General features: G+C 42.0%; 1 protein-coding gene across 1 annotated transcript in view; it reads left to right on the forward strand.

Moving 5' to 3' along the window:
* tshz3b (teashirt zinc finger homeobox 3b) overlaps positions 1-10,005 on the forward strand; it is a 45,295-nt gene extending 35,290 nt beyond the window's left edge. Inside the window, exon 2 of the mRNA XM_053616975.1 lies at positions 4,964-10,005. Coding sequence (XP_053472950.1) covers positions 4,964-8,382 — 3,419 coding nt within the window. The 3' untranslated portion in view covers positions 8,383-10,005. The remainder of the gene's footprint in view (positions 1-4,963) is intronic.
* Positions 10,006-19,398: the final 9,393 nt, after the last annotated feature.

Here is a 19,398-nt window from a genome sequence, read left to right on the forward strand (position 1 = left end):
CGGTTGTCATGCACTAGCAGAGAGAGCGGGGGTGTGTAAACACACACACACACTCTCACACACACACACATGCACGCAGACTGTCAGAGCCTCTCCCGCTGAGTGGCATGAGCTGGCGATTAGTTGTGCTAGCGTCTATGTTTACCCGCTCTGTGTTCAGCGGCTGCCGCTGCACCTCCTCGGCTCTCTCTCTCCTCTAATCCGGGCTGCCTCCTCTCTCACTCGCTGTCGTCTGTCATCACTCTCTCTTCGAATACTCGAAATGCTCGCCGATTTTCCGGCTGGCGCGAACCCTCTGATTCCGATATCGAGTTGAGTTTAAAGAAGAACGGCCAGCCTCCTGCTAAGTATGTTAGGACAATTAGGGAAAAGTACATGTTGTTACACAGCGGCTGGCCCTGTAGCCCATGTAATTAACACTCACTACGCACCATGCAGTGTGTAAACAAGGTCTGAGTAATTCCATAGGTAATAGGGCTGTCGTTTAATACACCTCAGCCCCTCTTTCTGGGGATGGGCACGGTTGAAGTGTGGAGTGGTCTCTGCTCTCACTTTCACTCCTCTCTCTCTCTCTCTCTCTCTCTCCTCTCTCTCTTCCTTCTCAGAGAGGTGCCTCCATCCGTCAGAGGGCCTGGTCGATGGGCGTCTCTCTGGGATCGATGGCGTGCCTGCCCGCTCTCTCTTTCCAGCTCATGGCCCCTATCCCACCCCAGCACTAGACACACATACACATACACACAGAATCTTCTGGCCTCCCCACCAATTTGTCTATGTGCGTCAAATCGCAATAATTAAGCATTATTGATCTCAGATTCAATTAACTTCATTAACGCGGGCCATGATAGCCGGAGAGGAGAGGAGAGGAAAGAAGGAGAGGAGAATGGAAAGCGAGCGGAGAGAGTGGAGAAAGAGATACGCGCTATCTCTCGTTCTCCAGCCGCACACAGACAGCCTGTCTGCTTAAGGCTACAAACCATTTTCCCCCTAATGATATCACGTTGCAGATAGTGCCACATTAGAAGAGATATACCTCCCATTATAAATGTGGGCTTTGGGGGCTATATATAGCAGATTTAATTACCAAGTAGTTCACTCTTTCGTCCTGTCCTTCTCATTCACACGCCCAGAAGTATTGGAGGATTGCGGAAGCCTTGAGATATCCTACAGATACACTTCACTAAGACCTGTGTCATGAACACACTGCAGGTTCACATCCGCTGTTAAGAGTTCGCCTTGACTGAAGCAAATGTGTTGAAGTTTACTGGTACTCATATATATATGCACATGTCAGTATACGTTGATGGTATAACTTTTAAGATACATTATTACACAGTGTTGTTACTTTTACAATCCATTGAATCCCACTTCCTGCACTGCAGTTGGCTAGGAGTTTGGTACAAGTTGTCGACGTCACTTTAGGAAACATAATAGAGTTTGACATCACATTTTATTTACTTTTTATTTAGTTAGTTAGTTAGATAGTTAGTATTGCACATATTCTGACAAATCCAATTTGCTTTTTCATCTCAGTATGTTCTTATGTCTCACATGTGTGGTAGCAAAACTGTATTTGAGTGGCAAATTGTCTGGGGGTGGAGCTATTCATGCTCATTTTTACTGTTTTATTGACCTTCATCTACAATGAGAAGAGCTGACTGCTTTTGGGAAAGTTTATTTCGGGTTTCATCCAAAAAAATGTCCAGATATACAGTGCCCCCACACCACACCTAGAGTAATGGAAGTTTCAACAAATAACTTAACCAACGGCTTCATGGTATTGATAATACCGCAACCACCCCGTATAAATGTTTTCTATCTGGTGTATACTATAACAGGAATGAAGGTTCTGTAGATTTTATTACTTTAAAAATAAATAAATAAATAATAAAACCATATTTTAGCCAACATACTTCTTCACCATATGCTCAGCATCAAATATGAAGGACTTTATTAATGTTCCATAAATTTGGGGATTCTTATCAGGCCTGTTATCTCCACAGTGGATATTACTCTATTGCTTCAAATTACGCAAATGATAAAGTAATGGAATGTAGTTATGGCAAGCGATTATTTAATAGAAGGCCTGATTTTCATATGAAGGAGTGTGAGATTTCACTTCATCATTCAGGCCCTGCTTAAGCTTCCTATCCATGCTGAAATATCTCGCATTGGTTTGTGGTTGAAAGCCCAGGCAGGGTTTCCTCTCAGTTTGAAAGGTGCCGCTCACCTCCAGTGTTCAAAGCTGCGCTCTCTGCTTGTCGTCTCTCTGGATGTCCAAGTGTAAATTAGATCAACCTCTACCTACCAATCTGATGCCAATTCATTGGGAAGGTTATTCTCATTTCGAGCTCCCTCCTCCTTCTCTCTCCGCCACACTCGGCACTGGAGCATCCTGTTCTCTAATTAAAAGAGCACCTGTGTGGTGTGTTCAGACCCGGGCTGAAAACGGAGGAACCTGGAGATGAAAACGCAATATTGTTCCCAGCTAGAACACATAGAGTCTGGGTACATTGGGGGCAGGACAGCCTGGATCATGGCCAGGGCAACTGTGTGTGTGTGTGTGTGTGTGTGTGTGTGTGCATGCATTTGGGTCTTTCCAGGCAACCCTCCTCCTTTTTTTTCCTTCTCCTCTTTCACCTCTGTACTCATTTTCTCTGTGCTCGCCATTGGGCTGACTGCCATGTTGTCAGGCAAGTCGGATTTTGTGTTTGGTGTCAAATGACTTTGGAATAATTCCATGATTTTTTTTCATACACAAATTAGTTACGTGCGTATGAAGTCTCTAATGCCAGTTCAGTCCTGCCCGTGCTGTTGAGGTCAAGGTTAGTGTAACAGAGGACATTTTAATAAGTCATAAAGCTCAACCTTGACTATATTCCTTTTCATTTTCACCCATGTTAGAACTACATCCTGTTATTTTTCAGTATTTATTTTGAACAGTATTTGTTGAGGCTTAAGATTTCATAGTAAGAATGTCATCTGCTGCTTAAGGTGTGTGTGCATGTGTGTATAGTTTTGTGTGTGCATCACAATCCCAGGTTTTAAGGCAGGTTTTGTATAGAGGAGAAAGATTTTTTATTTTTTTTTTGCATTGCCGTTTGGCCTTGATGTAAAGTACTGTTTTGCTTCCTGAACGAAGGCATTGTTCTCTTAAACAGCTGTCTTTTTGGTTGATTCAGAACAGATGGCAGTGCGTGTGTGTGCGTGTTCATGTGTTACAGTACGTGTGTATATCTTATGTGATGGCTGCTGGGTACTAAATTATGAGGAGCCCAATTCCATGTCTGGGCTTTTTACTAGACTGTAGACGTTCACTCCTTAAAGACTGTATGCACGTCTAGAGATAAATTCTAGAGTCAACAGCATCCATGAGCAAACGATATATAAAGTGTGAACATTATAACTCTAACATAACATAAATCTAAATCTAAACATTAATGTGTAAATTTGTACATTAAAACGAATCGCACATTTCCCTGGGAAGAGCATTAAAAGCCTACCCAGAATGCCTAAAGGCATGATATGTGCTTTTTCCAGCTATAACTGAAAGGTAAGAGGTGTGTGCCTCTACCAATCTCGTGCCAAAGGACTTTTTTTAATGATGACTATGTTATTTTCACTTCTGATTTTTTTTTTTTTTCAATGCGGGCACTATAGATGCCTGCACAATATTTCCATTGTTATGAGGTTTGCCATGCCAGTAATGATCTGGGGGTGAAATATGGGCGTTTTAAAACTGAAAAAGGAGCTGTTTGTGCATGAAATTCATACCATGTTTTAAGTGAATGGTGGTATATTTATATCAAAAAATATATTTTTTAAAAGTTTCGCAATGTCTCCTGCATACAAGCTGACAGATACTGTATTTAGATTTGAATCTATATGCTGTGTGTTGAAATTGTAGCATGGATAGTTTGACTCGTGCAGTCATTTAAAATGATCGAATATATTCAACAAAAATCCCTGCATACCATCCTCACTCAGAGCTGTTTACATACCTGGTCAGTGTGCGATGAACAGTTACACATCGGCATGCGCAGAATTACCACAATGTCCAATACACCCTCCTCGCTCCTCACATTCTCTCATTTTCTCTATTGCGCTCTCATTATTCACTGGCTTTTTTTCCTTGTTCTTGCAAAAATGACAATAAATGAAAACAATTAGATGTTTTCTTCCTAAGTTCCATCTTTACGCCTTCCACATTTGAATCATTTTATTTCATAAGCTATTGTATTCAAATGTGAGCTGAGTGCATACACTCCCGGCTAAACAGTAAATAATAACTTTCAACTCTCTAATCTTTCGTAATTGACGCAAATGTGTTTTGTGGGGGTAGATCTTACATCCGAAACATACATACATTCATTCTTATTTACGAGCTGGCGAGCCTTTGCCGAGTAATGAGTGAAAATGCTTTCTTAATTTAAATGGCGAGTGTATCTGTTAGGGAATGCATTAGAGACTGCAGAAGAAGCGTAAGACATATTAATTGACAGACAGGAACCGCTGTCTCTAAAGTTGATACAAGTAATTTATTACTTCAGAAACGAATGCCACCTCCAGAATGTGCTTCATTAATTTCAAATTTAGTTTTAATTTCAAGCTGTTGCCCCTTGAGAAGAATAAGGTGGCAACTTGGGTTTGAAGAGACATTTTTTTTTCTTTCTCTTTTTTTCTTTCTCTCTCTCTCTGTCTCTCTCTCTCTCTCTCTCTCTCACACACACACACACACACACACTCCTTGAAAAAAGAGAAGGACAAATCTTCATTTTAGTGAACTCAAGAAGGAATTAACACAAGTATGATATGAGCCTGTTGTCTTTTTGGGTAGTGTAGGGAAGCAGCTGTCCATCTGCTTTTCAAAGGACGGCAGAATGTAGCATGTGAAATCTTTATAATTGGACATTGCAGTAACAAGGTTCTTTGTGTGTCTTTTCTTTGTTTTGTTTTTTTCCTGCAGCATATGTTCCCGAGGAGCTAAAAGAAGCTGCCTTAATGGATGAGGATGTAGAGGGAGATGATTCAGCGATCGAGGAGGACCCTGCCATTAAATACATGTGCCAGGACAAGGACTTCCTTCTCAAAGACCGGCAAGGCTTCCACGATTCTCCAACTGCAGACCTCTCCAGCCATGAAATGGACAGCGAGTCACACCTCAGTGAGACCAGTGACAGGATGTCAGACTTTGAGAGTGCCTCGGTGAAGAATGAGGAGGATAGCACTGCCAAGGAGCCACTTACACCACTTAATTCAACTACGCCCATGAAGATGACAGCTGTGGCCCCACCCAGCAGTGAGGAAACACCCACTGCAGGCCCAGACAGCCTTGAGCAGATGAAGGCCATTTACACCAGCTTCTTGACAAATTCTTACTGGTCATCGCTGAATATGACTCAGCCTCCATCTGAAAAGCCCCCACGCAGCCATAGCAGTAGCAGCAGCAGTAGTAGCAGCAGCAGTAGCTGTGGTAGTGGGGGATATGACTGGCACCAATCAGCTGTTGCCAAAACCTTGCAACAAGTTTCACAGAACCAGAACAGAATACTACACCCAGCTTCTGAGCCTAACCTCTTTAGCACTGTGCAGCTGTACCGGCAAAGCACCAAGCTCTATGGCTCCATCTTCACAGGTGCCAGCAAGTTCCGCTGCAAAGACTGCAGTGCTGCCTATGATACCCTTGTTGAGCTTACAGTGCATATGAATGAAACAGGCCATTACCGAGATGATAACCATGAGACAGACAGTGAGGGCACTAAGCGCTGGTCCAAGCCACGCAAACGTTCCCTGCTGGAGATGGAAGGCAAGGAGGATGCTCAGAAAGTACTCAAATGCATGTACTGCGGCCACTCCTTTGAGTCACTACAGGATCTAAGTGTCCATATGATCAAGACGAAACACTATCAAAAAGTGCCTCTCAAGGAGCCGGTGACACCTGTGGCAGCCAAGATCATCTCCTCTGCTCGAAAAAGAGCCCCCATTGAGCTGGATCTGCCCAGCTCACCAGACTCTAATGGAGGAACACCCAAACCCTCTCTCGGAGACACCAGTGACCTCTTGCAGAAGACAGCAAATCCTTACATCACTCCTAATAATCGCTATGGGCATCAGAATGGTGCTAGCTATGCATGGCAGTTTGAATCTCGAAAATCCCAGATCCTGAAATGCATGGAATGTGGAAGCTCACATGATACCCTTCAGGAGCTAACAGCTCACATGATGGTTACTGGGCACTTCATCAAGGTTACCAACTCTGCCATCAAGAAAGGCAAGCCTATTATGGAAGCACCAACCAACCCACCCCCTAACACCATGTCGTCTAGTGAAGATAAGGTACAGTCAGTTCCCCTGGCTGCTACAGCTTTTTCCCCACCTCCTCCTGCACCCCCTCCACCCAGCATATCCCCTGCCATTACTGCTATGGAAATTAAAAAAGAGGAAAAGGAAGAAGAGTGCACAAAGGAAACCACTAACAGCAACAAAGAGAAGAAAGCAACAGAAGATGAAGCTGAGGAAAAGTTTGACATTTCTTCCAAGTATCCATATTTGACTGAAGAAGACCTGGAAGAAAGCCCTAAAGGTGGAATTGACATTCTCAAATCACTGGAAAACACAGTTACATCTGCCATCAACAAAGCACAGAATGGCACACCCAGCTGGGGAGGATATCCAAGCATCCATGCTGCATATCAGCTCCCAAACATCATGAAACTTTCCTTGCGCAACTCAGGAAAGAGTTCCCCACTGAAGTACATGTTCTCGGGTGAAGAGATCCTATCCCCAACCAAAAATCAACCTCTTATCTCTCCTCCAAGCTGTCAGACCTCACCTCTAACTAAAAATAACTTTCACGCCATGGAGGAACTTGTCAAGAAAGTAACAGAAAAAGTGGCTAAAGTGGAGGAGAAAATGAGGGATACAACTGCACGAGCTTCCCCTCTAAGGCGAACCACACCCTCTCCTTGCAGTAGTGAAGCTGGGGAGTCTGCCAGAGGGGATTCACCCAAAGAAAGCAGAGGAGTCAAAACCCCAGAGACCAATGGGACAGTAAATGCTCACAAGGACTCTAATGGTGAGGGCCTCAAAAAAGAGCCATTAGAAAATGGCACTGACCATGCTGTCAAAACTCCAGTCTCATCTCTGTGCAGCAGCACTGCAATTATAACAGACCATCCCCCAGAACAGCCATTTGTCAATCCCTTAAGTGCGCTTCAGTCTGTCATGAATGTCCACCTAGGTAAAGCTGCTAAACCTGCCCTTCCATCTCTGGACCCCATGAGCATGCTCTTCAAGATGAGCAACAGTCTGGCAGAGAAGGCAGCTATTGCTGCCTCCACTCCAGCTCAGAACAAAAAGACAAACGAGCATCTTGACCGCTACTTCTACCACATCAACAATGACCAGCCCATTGACTTGACTAAAGGCAAAAGTGAAAAGAGCAGCTCCCTGGGATCAGCTGTGATGTCCTCCTCCACTTCAACGCCTTCCTCAGTGTCCCCTTCTTCGACCATTACTATGGCCAAGGCATCATCTGCTGTGGCTTCATTTATGTCTAATTCACCTTTGCGTGAAAATGCACTCTCTGACATTTCTGATATGCTTCGCAACTTAACAGAAAGCCATGTCTCCAAATCTTCCACACCAACCAGTCTGTCTGAACGATCAGATGTAGATGGTGCTACACATGAGGACTCTGAAGACATGTCACCAGCTCAGAAACGCAAGGGTCGGCAGTCCAACTGGAACCCTCAGCATCTGCTTATCCTGCAAGCACAGTTTGCCTCCAGCTTGAGACAAACGAGTGATGGCAAGTATATTATGTCCGACCTCAGCCCACAGGAACGCATGCATATCTCGCGTTTCACTGGCCTTTCAATGACTACCATTAGCCACTGGCTGGCCAACGTCAAGTACCAGTTGAGGCGGACAGGTGGCACAAAGTTCCTGAAGAACCTTGATTCTGGCCATCCCGTGTTCTTCTGTGGTGACTGTGCTTCACAGATACGCTCTCCTTCCACCTATGTCAGCCATCTTGAATCACATCTGGGCTTTCGGCTTAGAGACCTAGCTAAATTATCTGGGGAGCAGCTAGTCAGCCAGATATCACGTCACACAAAGGGGCTCTCTGAGAAACTGCTGTCAGCTCAAGCCCATGCCTTGACCCACTCAATCCCTAACCCTAACACCAATTCCAACCCGAGTCCGCACTCCAACTCCCACTCCCCTTCCCCAGACGAGGAAACCTGTGGCACCACATATCAGTGTAAACTGTGCAACCGGACTTTTGCTAGCAAGCACGCTGTCAAACTCCATCTGAGCAAGACTCATGGCAAATCCCCTGAGGACCACCTTATGTATGTCTGTGAACTTGAGAAACCTTAGCGCTGATCAAGGACTCCCTACTTTGTCTTTCACCTATCTCTATTTCTCATGCTTTCTCTGAAGAGTTCTCTCTAACATTTCCAAGATGAACTGATGATGACTAACAAAGAAATAACTGCACATAGATGCCATAAAACTACTGTTTAGTTTCGGCACATGGTGTGTGGGTTGTCCTCCTGGAATAACTCATTCTGGTTCAGAGACATTCTCTTTTCTCATTTTAGGTAAAAAAAAAAAAAAAAAAAGAAAGAAAGAAAGAAAAACAAAAAAGGTAATTTTCTAACTGTGCAGTGTTGAGTGAAGAGGTTCTGTTGTCACTGGTAAAATATGAAGGTATATAAGAAAAACTTAAAATGAAGTTGTATGTATTTGGAAGTTGTGTAAATTGGATTAAATTTTATTTCTTTTGGTGTTTATTTTTTTGTTTGTTTGGGGTTTTTTTTCTTTCTTTTTTGTTTTGGGCATCTCTCAGATGCAGTAAGCTGCATGCATTGACAAACTGGTTTAGTTTTAACTTATAATAACTAAATCTCCTTAGTTTTTTGTTTGTTTATTTTTATTTTATTTTTTTTAGTTAATGTGACCTGTGTGTGCTGGTGTCAGCAGACAAAATTTAACCCTCTGAGTACGTGCAAAATCTTGTACATTACCAGTCCAGAATATAGAAAGTAAAAAAGAGAGATTGGACATGCCCACGTTCAAATATATTTGAGAGGCCACATTATGGTGTATTTTGGTACCTCACAAACTCAAATAAGAAAAGAAAAAATGGGAAAAGAATACTATACATGATACCTGAGTGGTTTCTGATGCAAAACGTGTGTGAATTAAAAATAACAGTCTTTTAGTTTTCTGAAATCAGGGGCCTTTTGAATTCAGGTCGGTGTAAAAATGTACATATAAACATATAAACTAATTTCTGTTTAAATTATGCATCATTTTATATTTTTAATTTAAGAGGAGTATGACTATCTACTGGTGCACAATATATGAAGACATTAATTAAATTGTTTTGCACAATAGTTTTATAAATGTTATTTAATCAGATGCTATAAAATTGAGAGGAAAAAAAAAACCCACCCTAATCTTTTATTTCAACCTCGTGCTCAAAGGGTTAAACTTCTTGTACAAGACAATACTTGTTCCATCGTTTCTTGAACATTTCAAAGGTTGTACAAAAAGATGCTACTTTATAATGCAAGGAGGAATTCCACAAATGTAACCTATTATTTATAAGCACTCTTGGTTGTTGTTTTATATTGTAGAATGCCTTTTTGATTGGTAACTTTTATGTTGTTCTGTCTAATTATTCTCCCATGATTCCACACTGCAGCTTTATCATTTTTGGGGGGATCTGAAGGGTAACCATGGTTACCCTTCCTCCGATTGACAGTTCTGCTACATTTCTGGCAGTTAATTTGCTGAAATAACAGACAGCTGCCAGTGAATGGAAATATAATGTGTAAAATATTGGCATGTAAACAGCACAGGCACTGTTATGCATTCTGTGCCGTGATTCTCTTTTTGTTGTTGTTGACAATGAACCACCCATTATATGACTTCATATAACCTTTTTTTCTACTGCAGCATTAAAATGACAATGTTTTGTTTTTTGCAATAACGTGACGTGTTTTGGCTCACAAGTTTTTCAGAAGCAGAATGAAGGGAAAGATGAGTGAGTGTCTGTATTGGGAAGATCACTGCACAGTGTGGGTGGTGTTAGTAGGGATAAGTCACAAGACTTAGATTTAACACTTCACATCCAGGTCATTCTTGTGTGTGTGTATGTGTGTGTGTGTGTGTGTGTGTGTGCATGTTGATGGGCATTTTCCCAATTTAAATCTACACTTATTCTACATTGTGCATCAAGTATTTGAAAAGCACAGAGAATCAAGCCATATTTGCCTTCTTAGCAGTATTGTTTTGAGACCTTAGCGTTAATTTGTCGAATACCTTGTAGAATGTGGCACAATATAGCAGAGCCTTACATTGTTAACAGTGCTTTCATATCACTCCCTTCATTTAGCTCGCTGCTTGATGACACATCCATTCACTATGTCTCCTAATATGGTTTAACTGGGGGAGCATCAGACAATGTGAAGTGAAAAGTGCCCTTCCCCCCTCTATTTCGGAGCCGGGATGTAGCGGATAATTGCATAAACCCTGGCATTAACTGTCTCATTTTCACCGTTTTATTCCCAGCTCTGTAATTAGTGCAGACTTCTGTTTTGTGTGGATAGATTTGTTTGGGCTTTGCGCAGGATGACAACAATACTGCATTGAGAGCAGTGTGACTCTCAAGTCCTGTTTTACACCGAGCAACAATTAGATAAGAAAATCTATCCTATAAACGTACAGCAATCTGTGCTTTTGCATGTGTGTGGTGTGTGTGTATGTGTGTGTTGCTAGATATGAGGATGCATGAGAAATATTTTATATAGGTGACTTTTCTTCGATCGAAAAAGTGTTTCCTCTGTTTCGTTGCTGAATATGTTTCTCGTCATTTTTGCCACTGAGCATTCAACACACCCACCCACCCACACACACACACACACACACACACGTCAGCAACCAGGTAGAGGGGACTTCATGCATGGTGACAAGGTGCTGCTGTGTGTGAAAATGTCAGCCTTCACAGGCTTGCCTGAAGTCTGGCGCCGTATTTAAGGTGCTCATTAGTCGCAAAGAAAATATGCGTGAAATTGAAGTGTAAGAAAGCCATTTTCTCTCCTCTCTCCGAGCCATGCCGGGGCCAGGCAGTCAGGCTTATTAAGGTTCAAAACAAGCATGCAAGGAGACAATGTGTAGCTATCAAGAAATGCCTACACACGCATAAACCCACCCACACACACACACACACTCTGCTCTCCTCTTATAGCATTATTTCAAAGTTGATCCTTGAATATATAGAGACTACATGTGGCTGTCAGGATGTTCCATTACACTTATTTCTTTATTTGTATAATGTTACACCACGTAACTTCAGAATATACACTGAGAATGATTTGTGGCATACTATATATATATATATATATATATATATATATATATATATAGTATGTACATTTTCTGATGACTCATATTTCACCCACATATGACAAGATCCAATGGACTGACCATTATAGTAACAAATTGAATACATACACAATTGTTTTCCTACTGCATGCCTATGTACACCAATAAGCTAATCAGAATGGCTGGTTTTCATCTATATGTATATTTGAAACAAAAAAATTCATGAAAAATTCCACCAACACGATGCAAGTGGGTGTTCAGAGAACCAGCCTGTGTTTCTACCGGTATGAGTCGAAACGTTACATAATCAAATGGAGGAGTTGTGTAGCATAAAAGTGTAGCGTTTTACATGTTTCACCTCTAACCCTGAGAATATATGTTCCTCTCTAAATTCCAGTCCTTCCACATCACAGACAATTATGTTCAAGGTGACAGATAACATTTATTTATTGACTTTAGATGTTTACTCTGAGTGTGTAGTTGGTCAAAGACATCAGCATTAGCTGTGAAGATCCAATTTATTTCATTGCAACTGTCAGTGAAACAGCCGTTTTCGACCACAGAAGGTTTTGCAAGTGCCACCTCCACAGTGGCATGCACCCTAGTAATGGAACTTCTATTTATTACACTTCCTTGCCAGTTAAACAGTGCTCCTCAGATTTGCAAATTGAAAATTTTATTTGTACAAAATTTAGTCCACCATAGTCTTCAAAAATTTACATATGTTTACTGAAATGTACAATTTTGCAAGATTTTTTTTTACAAGAAAAAAATCTGAAAAGTTCCCAGGCATTAGGTTACCGTATAGGCATCAGCTTTGGAAGCAATACCAGCACCTTGTTAGATGTGTGTGTGTGTGTGTGTGTGTGTGTGTGCATATATATATATATATATATATATATATATATATATATATATATATATATATATATATATATATGCTCTAGGACCTATGTCGCCTATGTGGAAGCATGCATGGCCGAGTCAAACTGAAGGAGACAACATCAGAGGGGAGTGGCAAATCAAAGGAAAAACCAACATAAAGTGTCCTGGTAAAGAGTTGGGCCACCAAAAGCCTCCATAACAGCCTCAGTGCTCCTTAGCAGAGATTCTACAAATTTCTAGAAATGTACTGGAGGAATGAAGACCATTCTTTCAAAAGATATTCCCTCAATTGAAAAAAAGTTAATGATGGTGGTAGACAGTCCTATCTAAAATGTTGCTCCAAAATCTCTGAGATCTGTTGAATGGGCAGGCCATATTGTATGATTTACCTTATTTTCATACTCATCATATCATTTAGTGAACCCTCATACCCTGTGGATATGGAAGGGGTCATCCTGAAAGAAACCACTCCCATCAGCATAGAAATGTTTCATCATAGGATAAAGGTGATCAGTCAGAAGAACTTATATTGATTTGCAGTGACCCTGCCCTTTAAAGCAACAAGTGGACCTAGACTACGGTATCAAATATATCCCCCCACCACACACACACACACACACACACACACACACACACACACACACCTCACAGTACAGCAGAGAAACCATTTTGTCCTAATTTGTGTGCAAATCACACTCCTAAAACCACTGTACACCAACAAGATTGATTCATAGCCACTGACACACTACCTCACCTCATCCATGGACCCCACGAGCTAAGCGCTTCCTCTTAGCCTGTGTCATTTTCATGCAGTATATTTCACTGTCCAACAACAAGCTCACCTTGGTAGAGCTGGGAGAAAACTGATGCAAAAAACAAATAAATAAATAAAAATACAATCACCCCTTTAAATCATGGGTGTGTATCGTTGACCCCAGAATTACCCCAGCTGAGGAGGAGAGAGTGGTTTAGAGAGAGATAGAGAGGGTGAGAGAGGGAGGAGGGCAGAGCACTTTGCAATGCGCCATAGTAGATCTTGTAGCCGTCACCTTACCGAAGTATCTTAAAATAACGCTTGTGATGAATGTGCAATTTCCCTAATTTACAGGGCCTCTGTGTGCTCCCGGCTACACGTAGGATGGAAATCTTAAATGGGGCTTGAACGGCGCTCCTCACAACAAGAAATCAATATGCCACGCAGCTTAGGGAACTATAGCGGCACTGCTCAGGAGAAAGAGGGACTAATTTTCACCGAACACCAACAAACACGTAGCCTTAGACCCTGCCGTTGGCGAGAACCATCACACACGGACATGGGGGTGCACATAGGTGTGTGTGTGTGTGTGTGTGTGTGTGTGTGTGTGTGTGTGTGTGTGTGTGTGTGTGTGAGTGTATGTGTCATTTGTGGCGCTTGTCTCTCAGAGCAAGTTGGCTGTCATTGGCGCAGTGGGATGACAAAGGGCATAATGGTGCCGCGCTGCAGTGTAGCATTACAAATGGAAATCACCAATCACCCGAGATACAACACACACAGGATGAGGTAATAAGGTCTGTGAGTGCAGACGCTCACACAGTGCATTCACATTCATACTTACATAGGTCTAGTGTGTACGTGTGTATATGTAGTGGGGTGGAAAGGGAGTTTGATGGTATGGTTTTATATCACGGTGGGCACCAAATGTCCCCACAAGGCTAGGAATATCTGAGAGTTTTGACCTTGTTACTGTTACTGTTACTTTTCATCAAAATACAATATACTGTCTCAGTATACTGAATCAATATACTGTATATTCTTTTGGTTACTGAGATTAAGGTTTATATTTAGATGTAGGAAACACATTCATTTCCATGTTAATAATCAAGTCAATGGAAGTCCTCACAAGAACTAACACTGACTGTAAAAAAGCTACAGTTGACAGAAATACATTCGCACGTGTACAAAGCTGCTTAATGCACAAATCCGCATGCTACCCAGTAAACATCAGAAACAAACGCATAGAAACATACCAACCTAGCGCATACATGTGAGGTTTTCGTGTTTCAAATACATGCACGTCTACATTAATACCCGTCTTTGAAGCATGCTGAAACCCAGACCTCAGACGCTCAGATATGCTGCATTTCAAATGCTCCCGTGCTCACACTGCTTTTTAATGACATTGATGCTAGACAGCTGCTTGCTGATACGTTGCATGCTTTTAGATTTTAGATTTCCTGCCTCTCTGCTGATGTGCTTTACACCGGTTGCATGCGGTTTTACTTTCCGAACAACTGAACAACATGGAAAAGGATTCTATAAAAAGCAGTGTATAAAGCACCTCTCACTCTTGCATTGTCCATCACATGGTGAGCATTCTGTTGCCATGTCTTTGGCTTAAGAGTTAAATAAACATGACCGTGGCATGGCCCCTTTGCCCTGTCACTCACCCCTCACCTTTGACCCTTTCTCGGGGTGATCGGAAGGCTACTGGCAGCCAGCGTCCACTTACAAATGGTCAAATGCAGGCCATGGAGGACCTCTTTAAGGAAGGAAAGGTCACAGTTCAATAGTGCTGATGGGGATAAATAAGTTCGCCAAGCTGTTAGCCGTTTGAAACATGAAAGTGGAAATGCACATAACACCTAATTGCATACATTTTTTTAAAAATCCTGAACGTTCTCGTATTCTCGTTTTCATCTGAGTAAACCTGACACATCAAAAGAGAGAGGCGACAGCTGTCAGCAAGCTGTGGTTGATCAGTTTCATGAGTGTGTCCTGCTGTGCCTACGTAGATGATATCCCATCCACCAACAGTACTGAAGTGCTGCTTTTCTTGACTCGGCCTGTCCTAACTTTCATCAGATAAAGTGCCAGAAGTACACCATACATGGCTTACATGAACACTACATGGCTTCAGAGCTCCTACTGAGTGCTCTATGTGTCTTGCTCTGGGTTTTCTTACCAGATGTCATCCTGATTATGTATAAACCAACCGTAATCGTTATCTTATTTTTAAAAGTGTCTTAATAAACTTTGTATATGGGTTGGTTAGTTTTCTATGCAGTTTTTTATTTTATTTATTTATTTTTTTTTATCCTACAGCATATTTGCTCTGTCTTGTGTCTTTGAGTGTATAACTGGTTCAATAGAATGTTAAGAGACACTTGAAGTGAGTCAGTGACGTGATGTAAGCTCTTCTCTGCTTTTTCATTGGCTTGCATTGAAGCGCTGTTGCCCTCAGGGTTTCCTCTGAAGAAGACCTCTCAAAGAAGTCAAAGGTGAAGCAGCTAACGTGGAGTGATAAGGGAAAGTGCTTAGCACCCTTTAAACTAAGCACTCTCAATCTGCTCTGCAAACACACACACTCTCTCACACACACACACAAATCAACTGATGTGTATCTGTAAGGGATACTGAACCTAAACCAATATGGAAGTGCACACACACAAACACACACACACACACAGAAATTCCTTCCAGTGTCCCACTGAGCCTGTAATAGAAAACAATATGATACAGTCAGTTTAATGACCTCACTATGTTACATGTCAGGATTGGTTTGATAGCAGAACTGACAATCAGCCCTGGGGACATATTAACCTTCCTTTCCTCAGCACGGTAACATTTGGAAACAATAAGTTGCCCATAAAACCATGGTCATATTTACATTTGAGTGCACTGCTACTAAAAATGCTTTCTATCTGAGTAACATGTATACATACAATATAACATGCATGTAAGTGTGTATTATATTGATTAAACTGTTATTCTGTATATTATAAGCTTATTATGTGTAGATTTCATAGGCTGTTCTTCAATCCTGAATTTTACAAAGGGTGTAGCCGTTCAAAAAGAAGTAAATCAAGAGATAAACCCAATGTAATCCCCAGAATCATGCAGGACACTATTGTGTGCATGCTGTCCAATTGACTGAAGCATGTCAGTCACAATGAGGTGGGTGTGGCTTCCAGTCAGAGCGGCCAATCAGTAGCTGAGCACCGAAGACGACACCCTGTTCACTGATGTAAAACTCATTATCACACTCAAATTATTTTCACCCACCAGCCAGACATAATTAACACGCATATTCAGACTCATGTCAGCCCGCACAAATTGATTACAACATCAACCTGCGCTTTTGCCGTCGCAAACTGTTGTCCGATAGGGAGGCCGCTGAAGAGGCCGGGAGCAAACGTAGAAGACGCACGCATACCTCCCATAATACACTCACTACATTACTGACGCCATTTTGTTCCTCTCCTCCTAATGAAATATGGGTAAGTGAGCTAATGATGGCGGACTCCTGAACAATGCGAGCGCCGATATCTCCCATCTCACTCGCAGCAGTCGGGTAATTCTGGGTAATTTCAGGCTTGGCCTCAATCAGTGGCATTAGCCATCATCTCAGTCCTGAAGGGGTTAATTAAGGGCTGAGAGAAAAGCCCAAATTAATTGGCTCTTGTCCGGATGGGGTTTGGGGAGGTGCGTAGGAGACAAGGGCTTGGCGTTTTCATACATTAAGAGCGGCTGACAGCATTTAATTGCGATGGACATAAATAGAATAATGATTTTTTTTTTTTTTTTTTTTTTTTTTTTTTTAAAAGCATGCTTGGAATGGTGAAATAATAATAATAAAAAAAAACAGAAATATTTATAGAAAGTATATATATTTTTAATAAGAGGTCAAGTTTATGGTGAAGCCAATGTGTGTGAACAGACAGATGGACAGACAGAGAAGCACAAGGTTTTATGGAGGTTTGTGTTATGGAGGTTGATAGATGACTCCGTGTTGTCGGAAATGTGGGATATGTGTTTTTTTTCCCTTAGATCTGCATTTCACGTGAAGGTACGGGGACGGGCGTTACGCATCAGCAGGCATGAAACAGAGAGAGCTGAAGGAGTGCTCTCCTCCTGAAAGCCTCATCAGGACTTGTCATCGCTCTAATGAATATCATTTAAATTGCTTTGTATATGGGAGTGAGTTTGGATGTCGATTTAATTTGCGCATGTGTTTGAGTTCTTCTGCTTGACTAGGCGAATAGAGAGAGAGAGAAAGAGAGAGAGAGAGAGAGAGAGAGAGAGAGAGAGAGAGACAGACAGAAAGAGGGGTAGACTAATGAAAAGTGAACCAGGGTGACAGCCTGATGAGACTTGACCTGATCAGACAAGTTTGAAAGGAAATTCTGACAAGACTGAGGCGTAAAATATACACTCATGCGCAATACACACAGTAGACACATTCTGCATCTCAGGAAGTGGCTGCAAAGTGGTGTGTGTTATCAAGGCTACCGTTATATTGCTGGTTAGGACTTGAAGGGGGTGAGCGGGGTGCACCTGTTCTTGTTTGCTGATATCCCCCCTGTCGAGGTGGAGCACTAATGATGTGTGAGGAAGCAGCCCTGGACCTTGTGGTTTTTCAAAATAAATAAATTCCCCGCCACTCAGCTGCAGGGGGACGCCTCCTAAGGTTTTAAGCATGGCCTTATCAAAATGAAATTACAATATATGCTGATACTGTAGTTCAACTCTCCCATCCCCCTGACTTCAAGCTCTCATTGCGAACGGTTCGCGCTGCGCCTGAGCCGCACTCTGCACAGTGAAATATTACAAACTTTCTCAAAGCAAAAGATATAAATCCACATTGAGGAATTGCAAAAACAGCACAAAGCATTCCCAGCTTGCTGCTATCTAGTGAGCTGCTGATGATTTAGCATTGCAGGTGTATCAGGATCCTGAGCTCTGCAGACAAAGCCCAACCCTACCAGTGTTTTGCCTTCATTCTCTCTCTCTCACATTTTTTTTTATTCCAGCGGTAATAAATGCGTCATTTGTAATTCATTTCAATTACTCAGGCTTTTTAATTGAGTCGGATCCAATTATGCCCCGGCAATTAGTATAATCAATTACGCTTTGATTACGCAGGTTTTCATGCTTGTCACTGCAGGATTCGGCACAGATGGGGGAAGTGCACGGTGATTTCAGCATGCCGTCAATGCTATCTGCGTCCCGGCGGAGTAGACAGGCCAGGTAGATCTCACTCTGTTTTCAGGCTCACGGCTAATGCGCCGCGCAGCCAGACATGCTGATATGCTTGTCAAAGTCAGCATTCTGACTGCCACAATTCATCTCCAAGTTCTGCACGCCGTACTTTAAGCGGCACTTCTGTGCCTTTCAGGAGGATTTATTGTGAACACTGCAATCTGAATAGTAAAAAGAAGTGTTTCAGCAGTTTTACTGAGTAGCGAAGAGAATGCACTCCCATGTAAATACATATGACAATATCTTGTTTTGTTTTCAGGTGTCATTACAAATGCAGGCCACTATGGATTTTTTTTTTTTACCTTTTTTGAGATATAAAACAACAATGGGCAGTGGTACATTGGCTTATTCACTTCTCTGTTAGCCCAAAATTGTTTTCATCAGGTGAAGCTCTGAGGAAAGGTCAAGAAGCCCAGTTAAGACGTAGGCCACAAACATGCCAGCCAATGGCGGAAATTTCTCAGCTAAACCAGGGGAGCGACAGACTTCCTGACAGGCCATGTGACTAAAACAGACATACATAATAGGATATTAAACTTTAAATACCTCTTATTCATTCCACTCATCTGGGAAAGAAATGGGCAAAATTTCAGGCCTACAGTTTCATTTGTATCGTGTCGGAAAGGCGGAATTTATGGGCCCTTTCGGGTATCTGCAAGCAAAAAAAAAAAAAAAAAGTTCACCAGGTCCTCTTTCTCAATACTTCCACACCCTCTCCCTGCTCTCTTTCTGATGCTGTGACATACATCTTCATTTGAAAGGCCTCAGCTCATGCCAGGGTGGAACTTTTATTGGTTGGGCTCTGTTTCCCCTGAAGGGCTGTAAACTGTTGCACACGAATAAAAAAAGAAAGGCCAAGATCCTGCTTAATGCTGAGAGTGATTTTATTACATGACTGCTGGACAGAATTGAAGTTGTAGCGTTCGAGATCTTGGCAGCCGAAGAGGTTTTGTCAGATATGATTGTGTCACAGAATAACTATCGTTTTCTTTTTACGAGTTCTCTGCACTAGTTCATTCGTAATACGCTGTTCAGGTGAACAAAACACTGGAAACAAACACAGGTAACTTAATCTCAGTGGGTTTGTAGCCAATACA

The sequence above is a fragment of the Ictalurus furcatus genome, chromosome 27, assembly GCF_023375685.1.
Source record: "Ictalurus furcatus strain D&B chromosome 27, Billie_1.0, whole genome shotgun sequence".
Classification (NCBI taxonomy): Eukaryota; Metazoa; Chordata; class Actinopteri; order Siluriformes; family Ictaluridae; genus Ictalurus; species Ictalurus furcatus.